The sequence below is a fragment of the Labrus mixtus genome, chromosome 17 (genome assembly GCF_963584025.1).
Source record: "Labrus mixtus chromosome 17, fLabMix1.1, whole genome shotgun sequence".
In the NCBI taxonomy this organism is placed as follows: domain Eukaryota; kingdom Metazoa; phylum Chordata; class Actinopteri; order Labriformes; family Labridae; genus Labrus; species Labrus mixtus.
In genome coordinates this window covers 19,429,185-19,445,136 of record NC_083628.1, presented here as the reverse complement: position 1 = coordinate 19,445,136, position 15,952 = coordinate 19,429,185, and the positions used below count along the sequence as shown (strand labels likewise).

Here is a 15,952-nt window from a genome sequence, read left to right as displayed (position 1 = left end):
CCCTTTCCACCAAGCGGTCCCGTTTCAGTACAGCTTGACACAACACATTTTGGTAAATTCAAAAAGGGAGAAGAACATGGCGCAGTAAACAAAGGGCCACGATGGAGGGCGTCCAGCATCTGGTGTTTCCTGCCTCCGCCTTAAAGGACTCTCTAGAAATCCACAGGATATTTAAACATGGCACGTTTTTTTGTCGCACAGGAAGTGATGATTCTTTCGACCAATCAATGGACTGCAGTTGGTCTAGCTCCACCCTTTAGGGCAGATCGGTACGCTTGGCACCCCAACAGAAAAAAGTAGTGTGGTACAGATCTGTTATTTTGGTACCAATCCAAACTTTTGACAGTGGAAACGCCAAACGGACCACTTGGTGAAAACAAGACTTTAATATGATTGTTTTTTATACTCCGCAACCCATAAACTGGAAAAGCAATACGGATTGATGGAGTGATTGATGGATGATGGATGGATAGAATGATGGATGGGTGATTGGATGGATGGATTGATGGATGGATGGATAGATTGATGGATTGATGGATGGATGGCTTCAAGCTTGAAAAAACTCGAAAAAACAGTCCAGACAGAACTTTCTCCACTTTAGGTAAATTTGATATAATAAAGAGGTAATGGTTTTAATTCAGCATTAAAGATTCTGGGACTATATGTTAAACATTTATACAAAAAATACTAAATCCGGGGTAGATGGACTCTTTGTTTTAATTTACAAGAAGTTCCTCCCCTCAGACTAAAACCTTTTTTTTTTTTTATCACACCTTGACCCAGTGCCAGGTACTGTTGTGACTCTGAGGAGCTCAAAGTCATAAGGCTTCATGCGAAATACCTGGGAATGGATCTAATCGTCTACAGCTGCGTGGTGATCTCATTGTGTGGAGACGGAGCAGCAGGAGAGGGAGACAGAGAGGGAGAAAAAGGAGAAATGAAAGGATGAGGTTTGAGAGTTCAGACTGAGAAGTGGGAATAAGAGTCGAGTGTCAGAGAGCGGGGGCTAGCTGTGACACAGACAGGAAGCTCTACGGGTCCTCAAAGGTTTGAGTAACACGCAGAAACCCCTCCCTACATGTGGATACAGCTGATACTTTCATACCAGTACACACACACACACACACACACACACACACACACACACACACAGCGCTGTGCTCCCCCGCTGGCTCTGCTGATCCCATCTCGTAACGCCTCTGAGTCTGAATAGAGTTTTAGTGAGCAGCCTGTTAGTTTTAGTTTCTACGTTTATTATGGGGGGGGGAAATGGCGCTGTTACCTTGAGAAAATAAATTAGCCTAAATAAGTGAAGATCTAGAGAAATAACTGAAATCAATCTTTATCAAGGAAATAATAAAATGTATTGATTCATGTCCGCTTGCAGCTTTTGTAACAATAAACCCATTTTTTACTTTAGTCCCCCGTGTAGCTGCCTATTTTGTCAAATTTCTAAAGACATTACAAGCAATATTTTCAGACTTGATGGTCTGTTATTTATGTTTTCCTAATTTGTCTGACTACTTAAAACCCTGCCCCATGTGAAAACAGCAAGAGTGTATCATGTCCTCTACTTTGTAGATGATAAACACTGCTGAACTGATGTGTCAGCTGTTGAGAAACTCCAAGAATTAATCACCTCCCGACCACAGATCGTGAAGCTGAGACATAAATAATATTTTTAAAAAGCCCTTTTTTCCCTTAAAGGGGTATTACACTTATTTGACCCATTAAAACCAGTTTGTTTGTTAGTTAAGATCCCCATTAGCTCCTGCACACACATTCCAGTTTAACTCTCAAAGTAGATGTTAGAATTATTCAGGCTTTCAATCGAGGATGAATTTATTTTACACCTAGTCTTAAAAGCTAAATCGTAAGGAGAATAATCAGAATTTTAAAATCACACAAACATTTGGAACAAGCAGACCAAGGGGTAAATTAAATATAAAGGTCGGGATATCCGTTTTTTTTTCTTTATGAATCAGTCTCCGAGAGCCCTGAGAGCTTCATGAATCTTTTAATGGATGCAACCTTCACACATTTAGAGCCAAACATGACAAAAAAAACTAGAGTTTGATTTTCAAAAAGTCAGAGAGGAAGTGTTGGACAGTTTGTACAACTAGACCTCACATGCTCTGTGTTATTATGCAATTTCCTCTCAAGTGTCATCAGGTCAAACTCTACATTCACTCATTGAACCTCCTTCTGAAACCCGCTGTGTGAAACATATTTTACACAACGTGCTGAGCTGCACACTGGCCAACACAAGTCGCTCTGGTCAATCAGACATCTCTCTCTCTTTGAGGAAGATTCAGTGATTTTGCAGCTTAAAAATGTTTTTAAAAAATTAATCTCAACAAAAATTAGCAGCTTGGCACTTTCAAAAACTATATAATATCATCATCATCATCATCATCATCATCATGTCATACATGTCACTTTAAAACAAAAACTATCCTATTAGAAGGATTTGATTGAGATTCTGTAGACTCCCAGTGGTTGTATGAAAAAAAAAAAACAGCAATCGAGAAACCAACACTACAGAGCCCACTTGGTGTCGTACAGTCCAGATTGTACATATGAAAGGTGAATTCAGAGCTCAAAGATGAATACATTAATTCAATACAATGTTACTATTCACTTAGTAAACGCTTGTATCCAAAGCGACGTACATCAGAGAGTAAGTATAACACTAAACCACCACCGAAGCAGCAGGAGCAATGCGGGGTAAAGTGTCTTGCCCAAGGACACGTCGGACATGTTGCTCAGCTGGGGATCGAACCCTTGAAAGAGGCGACAACTCTACCAACTGAGCCACAGCCGCCTTGTGAGGGGTATGGATTTAGCATGTCCATGTGGCCATACAGTATGTGCACAGGTAGAATTAAAAACTTACAAGAAGCTATAAAAAAAAAAAGCCACCAGGAAAGAAATGAGACTTCTGATGCATCCCTTTAGAACAAAGTCTGATTTATACTTCTGCGTCCAATCTACCCTGTAGGTTCAAGTAGCCTCGTACCCTGCAGGAGCCTGACATGCACCACCTCAAAAATGTTACTAAGTGAAGAAGCAACGCAGACTGCAAGCCCTGTGATTGGTCCACTGGGGTAGCAGCGTATTGTCTACGGTCATATAGTGGTGTACTCTGGTTTGGGATAAATGACTGTGGACGATGAATTCCCCCGAACATATCTGAATTTCCTCACCCAGGTCTCTCAGTGGCCGAACAAGCGCTAAAAGTTCCCTCGGCCTCTCCCTCAACTGATTCAGCGCAACTGATCTCCTCCGATGCCTCCTCTCTTTTCTTCTTCGCAGTTATTAGAGTATAATCAACTGTTGCTCCGTATCTAAAAGCTCTAACATAATACTCTGTTTTGGTTGCCATGGTTTCCTGTACACAAACAAGCAGAGAATGTTGCAGGACCGCAAACTGGGGATACAGCGAGCACAGAAACCGTGCTTCCAACAGTTACGAGTAGAGTGGTAGAGTGGACGCAGAAGTATGAATTGGGTTTAAAAGTGGAGGGATGGAGGGGTTGGATCGATACAATCTAGTTCAAAATGTAAACTTTGTACAAGATAAATGACTGTGTAAGAGCGTCACAAATACATTTTTACTGCATCTGTTGTCTCCTCACGGTTCTGCAGCATTCTCACTGGATGCAACGACATGATTTCAAAGGGCAGCCAGAGGACAGAGGGGCGCTTTAGGACCAGACCAAGACTTTAATAATCAGTGAGTAATGCTGTTTCCACACATGCACAAAACATCTGAAAATGTACAGAAGTTTCAGTGTGAGCTGCATGTGTGAACGCAAACAGACAGATTGTTCAACCTGAAATTACCCCGACTGCTTCCTGCTGGTCCCTCTAGTAAAGTTTCCACAAGAAGTCGTGGTGAGCCGATTTGAACGCAGCCAGAAATATTCCGTCCCTATGCAAATCAAATTACATGTAGCATTGATATAGAGCCAAAAAACATCAAAAAGCAGTGATCCTCTCTGATTCCTGCAGCGCCTTTTAACGCCTTGCCCACCTCCAAACTGCACGCTGTGAAGGATATGTGTGAATAAGCAACTCAGGAAGACTTAACAGGCAGACAGTTTGAACTTTTCTCAAAAGGGGTGCATGTGTGAACACAGCTTTAGTGTACAAATTTTCAATTATCTGGAATCGTTTTAAAATCCAGATGCTTGACTTTTAAGTTTCCGACAGAGAGTTTATTAATCATAAATATGGTTTATTTAAAGTCTGTACAAACAGCAGAAACTACAGCGTGACCTCAGATGGACTCAGTGCGTCAACCTGCAACTCAAAATGATCATTCTTAAGTTATTTCAGAACGTCAGCCATGTTAACCTTAACAAAGCAAAATGTTCCCTAATGCAGCATCGAGAGAGAATATAAGAAAACATTGATGCTCATGAGTATTATGATATTTTTGGTTACACTGTAAACTGCGTCTTCATTTAGAAGATTGTATTTCTTAATACTTTAACAGTTTTCCTAAAATTAGATCACAACATTTATATTCTTCAACAGTTAAGTGATTTAAGTGGTTCAACCCTGATTGGTGATATGTTTCTTGACTTGACATAGCCCTGTTTTAAGTTTATTTTGAAACAATGGAGATGTAAACTTGGAGGTTCAAACCAGATTCTTGCTCCACAAACAGTTCTTGATAATAGAATTAAATGAGCGCTGGATGCGGTCTCATTGGACGATATTTTGACCGTAAATTATTGATCATTATTGATCGATGCAGGCGTGTGCTCTGCACCACAGGAGAATCAGTGAACATCATTTAAAGTGCACGAGGATCAATAACACAAAGACATAAGACAAAGAAAACTGATGCAGTGAAGTTTGGTTGTTGTACGGCAGGTGTCACATGTCAACTTATGCTGGGATGCGCTCATGTTAACACACGCACAAAACTCCTAAAAAGTTGCATGAACTTGAATTTTGCAAACAGCCAAAATGTTGAGAGTTTTTCCCGCCAGCCCCCCTGACAAAACGTCCTTGTGAAATCAGGGTGGACCAATGCGTAGACATATTAGAATACATTTAGTGATCTTTGTGTAGGTAATGAAACTGCTTCTTCCTCTTTTCTGATCGTCAGTATGTTCTCTTCTGCTTTTTCCTTTAAACTGTGATACATCCAAATGAATGTAGGCTCATGTCTTGCGTCCTGAGAATCCTATCTGACTGGGAAAACTTCCCGCTGTGTGAACAACTCAGAACGATTTAAGTGCATGTGTGAAAACAACTTTAGTGAATAACACCAGATTACTTCCTTTTCAAAACACCTTGTAAACGACTTAAAATAAAAGTAGTTTTAAAACCCACTGCAACGAGAGAACAGCCTGAAGTGCAAACTGAATAAGTAATGGACTTTCACTTTCAGAGCTCGCTTGCATGATGATAGAGTAGACATTGATTCCTCCTCTAGAGAGCAGAAATAACCTGCAGCAGACTGTTTTCTAAGTCCAACAAATATGCATCTACTGCAGCTGATGTATTCTTGTTTAGACGGCTCTTTGTGCGGTAGAATTATAAAATGATTTTCTGTGAAATAAAGACGTTTATGAAATTAGATGTTCTTGCACGCCTGGCAGGAAGGGGCTGTCGATGTCACTAAGCGGGGGATTTAATTCTGGGAAATTAAATGAGCCTTTAACCTCTTCTTTTGTTGAGTACGATCACTTCCTTGTTGGTAAAAGGAGAAAGCATGAGGGTAAAACGTTGGGCTTCCTGATGAACAAAACTGGATTCAAATAATTCTTTAAATGCAGCGGTTCATTTAAGAAACCTAAGTTGTGTTTTTAAACATTCTATAAATGTTAATTTAGCCGCTGTAATAAATATTTAACTGACAGGCCTCGTGGTCTAAAGGCCGGCTTGGTGTGTGATTTATTTACATGAATAAAAACATTAAAAACACCTCTCCTCCCTCTGATTGTGTCACACCCTGCTGAGTTCTGACTCATCTGTGCGGTCAGAGGTCGCTGATGTCTGGAGGACTTTCACAGTTTAGCTCGTGGCGTTTGATCCAGCAGAATCCTCAAGTCCAGCAGAGCGTCCTCCACGGCCTGAGCCAGCTGTGCGGTGCTCGTTTCTTTACAGGTGTTAAAAGACGACACGGCGAAGTTGATGTGGTCCTTCATGGGATTGTAGCAGACGCCGTATCCGTTCTGCACGACGGGGCCGAAACACATGACGCAGTCGGCTTTAGCGGGTACCTGAAGGATAAAAACGGAGCGGTTAGATGGCAGACAGTTCAGGCTAAAGGGTAAAAACCTTCTACTACATAAGGCCTGCTCGTACCTGACTCGTAGACAGCTGGTAGTGTAAGGCTTTGGCGTAGGCGGGGTCTTTGAAGAGCTCAGGCACAGACAGGTTTTCTTCCAAAGCCTGCAGCTTGAGGCCCAGCAGGTGTCGGTCTATGGCCTGACCACTGATCGCCTGCAGGGGGAACATTTTTACATTATTTGTGTAATGTCACAAGATATAAGCTGCAAGAAAATAATGCTTACATTATTCTCAACGTATTATTTTCATTCATTCATATTTGCATTTGAGGCACAAGTTCATTCACAGTGACTATCATAGCAGAAAGCAGAAAGCATCATGAGAACATGGAAAGTGTTCTCCTGACAGTCAAAAAGTTGAGTCATGTCACTGACTGTGGACGCCATCTTTTCTACTAGTTGAGTAAAATTGAAGTCCTAGCCAACCCATATTGAGTCATTTATTGTTTAAATAACCAAAACACGCTCCTGCAAACTCTCTGAATTGCACAAATACATTCCCAATGTGTAATTTAGACAGCGTTTTCTCTGTTTTACACAGAGCAGCTTCAGGTTAAGCATATGACTGATGATCTGTAGATTCTTTTTTTAAAGCTTCAGTAAGTTTGGATACAATCGATCGTTAAAAATGGAGATTGAATCGTTTTAAAATGTGGTATAGAAAGGTATCAGTGTTTTATAAAACAGAGACCTCACAGCTGAAGTTATTTTTTAACCATAAGGAAAATAGTATGTTTCTTAGAATGCAGCAGAAGAATCAAACTTTAGTGAAACATGGAGAACTATCAGCCACAGGATGATGTATGTTGGTTTGAGTACAAAACAAATTGTGTGTTTATGGTGATAAAAGGAAGATGGATTAAGTTAAACAAAAATCATAATAATAACATAGAATAAAACCAGACTAATCCTCTCTCCTCTGCAGACGCTGTTTGTACTCACCATGTTGGTGTACGACCTGTGTGCGGTCACAGCTTTCACCATCAGATCAACCTTCTCTGTGTTCTGTGACGAGCAGGAACAAACAGGACTATTAAGTTCAGCATTTAACGTTCAAATCTATTTGAAATGTTGACTTGAAACTTTATGAGAAACACTGAAATTCTACGACGTTCAAAATCCTCAGAACACATCATCACTTTCGCTCCATCTCTGTTTCTATTTGATTGTGTCACAAGGCTCTGTTCTGCTCAGTATGACACACTGGAGCACACTGGTTGAACAATAAAAGCCAATGGTTACAATGTCAGACAGTTTGAGTTGTAATCTCTAAACTTTTCCCTCTGATCAGACCTGTTTGTTTGGATCATCGAAAGCTTTGACGAAAGCGGCCGAGGCGTTGGAGGCCGATCTGATCGTGTCCGTTCGACCGAGTCTGAACATCCGCAGGGAGGCGCTTTCATATGTGGCACAGCAGCGCTGATACATCCTGCAGACACACGAGGAGAGAGGCGATGTGAGTCATCAGGGTGAAGACAAATAAAGCAGCTCAGAGAAAAAAAAAGTTTGCTCCAGAGGCTTTTCTCAGTCAGTTTGGTCTGAGCAGCAGGGGGCAGAGGACAGAAACATGCAACAGGATCTCACCTGTAGTAAGCCAGTTGTAGAGCTACCTGGATGAACGCATCCGGACTCATCTTGTGCGACTTCGGAACCTCTTTCCCAAAGTGTCCAAACACGGTGACCCTCATATCCAGGTCGTCTGCCAGGCTGTGGAGGGGCGAGACGAGGAGCAAAGTGAGACCGGGTCAAAGTACGACAACATCAAAAATAAATGTAAATAAATACTTAATACACTTCTGTCGCTTTAATATCCACCCTCACATGTTCATGTTGTGTTTGGCTTCCTCGATGTCCTTCTTGATCTCCGGCGTGATGTTGAAGTGAAGTTTCTGGGGCATGGGCAGAGGCACCATGGGAGATCGAGTCATCTCTGGTTTCCCTCTGTGAGCAGCAACATGAGAGGAAAAGAAGATACTTAAAACAAGGTAGGAATAAAAAACAGAAATATCCATGTAGTTTCCTGATTGTGATGCTTGGAGCGCATTTCTGTATATTTGTTGCTGACCTTTTAAAGAATCAAAAAGAAGGAGAAATGTAAAATGTTCCACGGTAGAGACAAAATCCTCTGTGACCTACTTACGTGTACTCTACAACGTGGTCGATCAAGGCCACTATGGGGGGGCCCTCAGCTGGAGCGTGCTCGTAGTTCGCTCCACACGTCCCGTCCTCTCCAACAATAAACTGAAACACAAACCAAACTATTTAGTTTGTAAGTTATCATCATAGTAATGTTATTTACATAAAGAGTTTGATGGTTTTATTAGAAGTGTCATTGACCTCGAGTCCTTGATGAGAGGTTAAAGTCATGTATGGAGTTTTTGTTAACAAGTTAATGTAATCAAACTGAATAAATAAATGCTTCTAAATGATAGATCTTCTGCACACTTTCCTTCAAAACCCTGACCCTCATTTATGAATTGTCCCTGCTTACACTTCATTTACTTTGCTTGTTTTAAACTGGTATGTTTTGGGGGACAGTTTTTCAAAAATTGGAACCGAAATGAAGAAAATGTTTTGATTGAAGGTGAGATAAACAGACAGAACTCTGAGTGGTCACTTTATTCCTGGGAAGACCTTTCATTCCTCCGAACACTATCGAACACAGAGCAGCTCTGCAGGAAATGTTCTGATTGTAACTTATGGAATGCTTTTTCTCACCCAATTTATGAAAGATTTTTGTGAAAAAACAAGCCTGACTTTCAGACATCTACTACTTATTTTGCTTCATGAAACAGCTTTTGCTTGACATGGAACTACTGTAGAGATGTTTCAGTGCATGTAGACTTTCCAGGTCTCAAGATTATATGCAAAAAGTTAGAATGTGAAGAAACACACTGTACGTATGAATATATGAAAACTCTGACAGAACTACAGTCTAAGGCTGCAGAGAGAAATTGTATTATAGATGAAAGCGTTAGAAAACATGAACAAGGGGCACAGATGGCCTAGCAATTAGGGCGCACCCCATGTACAGAGGCTTTAGTCCTCCAAGTAGATGGCCTGGGTTAAAGTCCGACCTTTGGCTCTTTTCCCCACATCCAACTCACTTCCTGATTTCCTACTCAAGCCACTGTCCAATCATATAAATCGTCATTAGGACTAACAGCCGTTGGAGATATGCCTACATAAAACTGCACTTTATCTTAGGAACGTGTGTGTGTGTGTGTGTGTGGGTCACCTGAAGTGTCTTGTCAAACCAGCGGTTGCCGCTGTTCAACTGACTCCCTCCTCCGTGCAACATCTGGACTGCAGCCGAGCTTCTGCGCGTCTCGTCGGACACTCGAGGCATCGCCCCGTCCAAACACAGCGTGAAGATGCTCCTCTGGATGGCTGACACCGACTTCTTGTTGGTTTTATCTGCACAAATACGCACATACAAAGTACGCACATTCACACCCAGTAAGTATGACGTAATTATGTGTTAACAGTTTAAAATACAGAAAACAAAAACATGTTCACATTCTACTTTTTTGTACATTTTCTCGGGTCTAAATGACTAAAAGGTGTAAAAAGGTTTTTAGAAATGGTCTGATAGTGTCAGTCAGCAGCTTTCAAACTTCTGCGATAGCTGCAACTTAATGTCCCCTTCTTTGTTCCTGCAGGCTCTGATTGTTACTCAAAGTGTCTTACAGAAAGGATCCCTGCAGATACAGAGCTTTTTGTTAGAGAGGGAGATGATTTTTAACCAGAACCTGACATCAGATATCTGTATTCCGAGACACCAGACCCCATAGACAAAAAAAAGGAGTTTCACTTAAGTCTTTGTTGACTCAATCTGCTGCTTCCTGGGGTTGTTAGTTTGTGTTACTGTGTTACACAAATACAGTATTGACTCTGAACTAACTCTTTAAACATGATAGTCACACAGAACACAAACAGACTAACCGATAGAGGAAGAAGTGGATAGCAAACTCCCTTGATCTTCAAGCTTAAAAAACTATTTTTGTCAAAGGAGTCTGGTAGTTTCAAAGACAGATTAGTATCAGCTGTTTCAGGTTAGAAAAGGTGACTGTACCTTTAAGAAAAACAAGAACTTTAAGTGGACATACTCTGCATTGTAAACCATAGGGGCAGATGCACCCAATCAGCCATTACAGCTTTGAATTCTTCTGCAGTAATAATCCCCCTGACTTGTGGCCCCCATGCTTGCTGCTTTTCAGCTTTTAGTGAAACTCCAGCGTCCACTGAGTTCACCTTTAATGAGGTTGAGGTAGGCTTTGCCCCACGAGTCCCGATGCTGCGTGGTGAGGATGCCGATGGGCTCCATGTTGGTCTGCTCAGAGGAGCTGCAGATCCTCTCCAGCTGAACACAGAGCTGATCCGACGTCAGAGGAGTCCCGTCGCTGTTGTACACGTCCAACACAAAGAACTGATCCAGGACGAGGGGAGACAAGATCGTTACTTCAACTTTACAGGGCAGTTTGGTGTAAGAACAACTTTAACTCTAAGTGCTAAAGCTGTAGCTTGTTTATGTTGTTTCAAGAGTTGAATTTGAGTATTTTCTCCAGATGCAGGTGTGGGACTGCTCACCTGAAAGTTGTGGACCACAGTGATGTGTTTGGGGGGTCTGGAGCTCTTGGAGTGGTTCACCACAGAGTCCTTCTGAAGCCCAGGGATACGGCAGGACGACAGCACCTCATAGTACTGATTCATGCACAGGGGCTTCCCTCCAAGATACTCAATCGGTAACGTTTCACTGCAAACAGACGTAAAGAAGTATTTGAGTTGATTCTGCAGGACGAGGGGTTCAATATGTTCACAATATTCATCTGAAAGTTGAAACAATTCTCCATGAGATGAGCTTGTTTTTCTGTTGTTGTTGGTTTAACACAGAAACCATAAAGAAGAATGGGTCACGAGAGAACATCATGACCTCAGCACTCACTTGTCAATCATTGTCTTAAAGTCCAAAACACCCGCTATCAGTTTGGCAGCAAACCTAAAGAGCGAGAGAGAACATATTTTACATTAATTCAAATATTAACTTCAATGAACATTTTCTTATGTTGGTTACACTAAAGGAATACACTTATAGATGTAAACAATTTTTAAATCTAAAAAGGAACAATTGATTATTGATTGAAACGTGGTAATGTCAGGACATGACTCCTTTACATTGTTTTCATGTTTTCTTAAATTAAAGCAAATATTAAGAACAAAGAGCGATCTAAAAGACACCTAATGAACATTGCAGAGGGAAGCAGAAGTTAAACTTTCATAACTTAGCAACATTGAGTGGTGGTGAGAAGCATTCTAAAAAAGGGGGTTGTGGTAGATGTCAGTGGTGGACACAGGCCCTGACATAGAAACTGTGAGTTATAGCTTATCTGCACTCATTGATGTTTGTTTAGTTATCGCAGTATTGAACAATGCGGTTGCACATTGCATATTTTTCTCACATCGTTCAGGACTAATTGCATCGTATGCCAGCTTTGGTGGAGAACGTTGACGTTTATTTACTGCACGGTGCATAGACTGTATGCAGGGGACTGCTACGATCTCCGTCTTACCCCAGGAGACACCCCGCCCTCCCCTCCCGTCTGACAGGGATAGTCTCCCACTGTGAGGTGCATGTGTGAACAACCAGGTCAGGAGAATATCTGGAACAGTCCTCCTGAAATTATCAAGATATTTTCAGGAGTGCAGATGTGAAAACGGCTCAAGTCTCTCTCATCTTCTCAGTTCAACTCATTCTCTTTTTTAGAGATTTCTTCACAGATAGCTACGTCGATGCTTTGCAGGAAGGAAACGAGCTTGTAATTTAAAGTGCAAACTAAAAACTGCGTACTTGAAAGCGGTTCACATTTAACTCTGCTGTCTGATAGGCTGCAAGATCTATCCTATCCAACAAAACATGTCCAAAGTTTATCATGGCTATCTACATCAATTTTATCACAATCCCTTATCAAGATCTTTTTATTGCATCGCTCATGAAGTTGCTGTATTTCTTGGCAGAACACTTGCTGCCTTTGTGTGTGTGTGTGTGATCACCTTATTTGTCCCTGCTTGTCCCTGAAGTTCATGCGAGGTAGGACCAGACCGGGACTTGAATGAACCACCACTGGAAGGCGGTACGTGAGGTAAGCAACCTGCACCCACCACTCTGACAGCTACAAAGACACAAGAAGCATCAACGTCACAGTCAGTGAAGTGACAACAAGACAAGAAACCAAGAAAAGTAAAGTTAATTTAGAGACAATGCGTCAAATTTCAGGTACATCTTAACAGTACCAGAGCAGACACATTGCATCTCACATGATTTCCATATTCCCACAACAAGATATGGTTTTAATACAAATTGTCTCACCCAGTTGTTGGTGCTGCTCGCCCTCTTCTCCAGGCCGCTCTGCAGCCTCTCTCCGACCCCTCCTGCTTTCTGAAAGTCGTCCAGCAGCTCTTTGGTGTGTTTCAGCTCGTCCACCTCCACGATGGGCTCCAGAGCGGTGATGTAGCGCTCGCAGGTCTGCTGCAGAGGGGGGATGGGCAAAGAGGGCAGACCCTTCTGGTGGGTCAGGTATCTGCCAGAGACCCGAGTCGCTGATACGGGCTTCACCAAGTGGCATGGCTTCATTAAAGCACAGGGTTTCGCCATCCCCACCTTCACCTGAGACACATTCAATACATGTTGTTGAGGTCAAAGTGTGTTGGTATTTCTCACGCTGTTGAAAATAACTGTGCAACAATTACATATTAAGTATCAGTACTTTTTAAGTATCTTTCATCCATTAAAACTCTCCTCAAACTCAATTTGTACAAATTATTTTATCATAACAAGAAGCACAATATAAAATATATAGCTATATATTTTTCGGATTTATTGTAATGACCGAATTTCCCCCTGAGATTAATAAAGTATTTCTGATTCTGATATCAGTTGTAGGAATGTTGTGACAGATATGGCCTGTAGAGGGCAGTCTGCTCTCATTTCAAACTTCAGTACTTCATGAAAAATATGGCAACTAAAGTACAAAGTCAAAACAAATATCAAAAGAAAATACTCAGAGGCCATTTTCAAAAGCTCCCAGTTAACATATTGCATTTATCTAACACTCAGCAACTCAAAGAAACAGATCCATAGTAACATAGAAAAAGCTACCTTAACTAGTCAAATATATTGCAAACATTAACTGTTTCCACTGCTTTTACTTTTTTTGCAGAGGAAATTATTTCTCATCAAAACAAAGGATTGCAGGGCGCCTGTGGTCTAGTGGTTAGTGTGCACGCCCCATGTATGAAGGCTATAGTCCCTGACGCGGGCGGCCCAGGTTCAAATCCGACCTGTGGCTCCTTTCCCACATGTCATTCCCCAAATTATCTCTCCCCATTTCTGACTATATCCACTGTCCTGTCTCTACAAAAAATAAAACAACAACCAAGGATTGCAGTTTTGTGTTTGGTAATTTACATTTATGTACGGGGAACTTGGCAAGAAACAAGAAGAACAGATTGGTGATAGCTATTTCTGTATTTCTTTAAGATCTTATTTTGTGTATTTTAAGAATCTTTAATTCTTATTTGCCACATGCTCATACATCAACTTTTATTATTAGACTCAAGGTCCATTTTAAAAGACATACAATACAAAAAATAGACAACACATATACATTAGAATAAAAACATTCCCGCCTCTTATAAAAGGTACTTTTACCAATGTCTCCAAAGGTATGACTGGTAGCGTACTGCACTATAACTTGGGTTCGACAGCAGCATTATAATTACATTCTTTGAGTCATTCAAGCGACCGATAAATCTGTACATAAGGTTCCTCAATGAAGCTTGTAAGGTGTTAACTCCTGCATTCACAAATAGCTCACTTGCGCTACTCCACCTTGGCTTTTTAAGTAAGATCCTAAAACAATCATTGTAAGCAACCTGAAGTCTGTGCATACTTGATACAGATGTGCAGGGAAATATAATGACTGTTCCTCAAGGCCATGCAATAAACAATCAAACATTACAGTAAAATGTAGAAATATAAGACATAAAAAAAGAAATACATTTAAATATACAAAAGGAAGAACATATGAAGGTTATTAAAGTGAGGAGTCTCAAGTGTCCAAGGTGTCAAAGTGTCATGTGCAGTGTGAATGTGTGGCTCTTAATGGATTGATTAAGTGATTTTTCTAAATTTCATATTTAAATGTCTTTTTTTCCCCTAGTTGTGATGCTTTTGATGTCTTGTGTGCAGCACTTTGAATTGCCTTGTTGCTGAAATGTGCTATAGAAATAAACATCCTCATCTGTACGGATATAAAATAAAGCAGTCAAATATAATGTTCTTATAGTAAACAAATGTTTATGACTATATTATTGTTTACATCTTTCCACAATTAGATCATTTACATCCTGTTCCCCTTTCCCCATGTTATAAATGTTGTACTTGTTTGTTATTATTTACAATCTGTTTGTTATGTATCGCTTCTGTTTTAAATAAAGTTGGTTTAAAAAACAGTTCAATTAAGTTAACCTTATGTCATTTATCTCTCTCTCTCTCTTATCAAATTTAAACCGTAATTCCTTTTCAAAAATACTAAAGGTTATGACAGGGTACATTAGAGTCTCCGTCAGGTGTCTTTTAATGATATTAACCTGATAAAACACCTGAAAACACCTGATAACCTTTGACACAGTTCTGGTCGCTGGCGAGGCTACAGCCGGTCATGACCACAGTTAGCTTACTCTGCTCAGTTAGCTCAGCCGCTCGCTTTCTTCAACACGCAGCTACAGAAACGACAAACAGCTGAATAAAGTAACCGGTTCTGTGAACTTCAAGACCTTCCGCTAAAGTTGGATGCAAGCCAGCCACTTAAAAACAATCATAAGTCTCCACAAAGCTTCGTTACTCACCATAGTTCTGCTGCAAATGCCCCACATTCTGTATTCACAACAACGCCCCCCAACTCTGGACCGTCACAGCTCAAAGTCTACCTCAGCACAAAACAGACACGACCAGACTCAAGACTCAAGACTCAAGACTCAAGATCACGGTGTGACAACACTGGACAGGTTGTTAAGTGTCTCTGACGGACAGTCTGTGGTTATGATGACAGCTCTCAGGTCAGCTGCAGGACACAAGAGAAGTCACAGCTGTGAATCATAGACTGTAAATATTAATTGACAGCTGTCATAAAGAGGGATGAAGTGTGACCTGTTGATGAAGTGTTTTCTCCCCTTTTTTAAAAGTTATTAGAATAGACTGTAAATAAGAAACTGTTAAATATATTGATAACTACGGTGGCCGGGAAGTGCAAAACAAAAACAATGTTTGAAACACTTTTACAAAGCTTGAGACAAATTAACATTTAGGAAAGCATACTAACATATAGTATGCAGTATGAACTGATTACTGCATACTACGCTTGACAGTAGTATTCAGTACTTTTATGTTTGCATGTTCACACATATGTTTGTAAATGTATTTATATATCTGCTTAGGCTTACATGTCTAATTTGTGTAAACGCTGCATGCAAAAAAAAATATTTCTTATACGCACAAACATGTAATTATTATTTTATGAAAAGCACTTTTCCTGGAGTCTGAAATGTGTTATATAAATAATTTTGCCTTGACTAAAAACAAG

General features: G+C 40.7%; 1 protein-coding gene across 1 annotated transcript; it reads right to left on the bottom strand.

Annotated features, from left to right (window-relative positions):
- Window positions 1–2,091: 2,091 nt before the first annotated feature.
- On the bottom strand, window positions 2,092–15,450 carry crata (carnitine O-acetyltransferase a). The gene is made up of 14 exons (XM_061062156.1): window positions 15,219–15,450; window positions 12,679–12,975; window positions 12,363–12,481; window positions 11,257–11,310; window positions 10,902–11,067; window positions 10,566–10,740; window positions 9,550–9,728; window positions 8,452–8,552; window positions 8,133–8,252; window positions 7,896–8,018; window positions 7,605–7,740; window positions 7,254–7,316; window positions 6,328–6,465; window positions 2,092–6,242 (listed from the first exon to the last, which is right to left on the bottom strand). The coding sequence occupies exons 1-14, from the start codon at window positions 15,243–15,245 to the stop codon at window positions 6,027–6,029; spliced, it is 1,914 nt and encodes a 637-aa protein (XP_060918139.1). The 5' UTR covers window positions 15,246–15,450; the 3' UTR covers window positions 2,092–6,026.
- Between the last annotated feature and the right edge of the window lie 502 nt (window positions 15,451–15,952).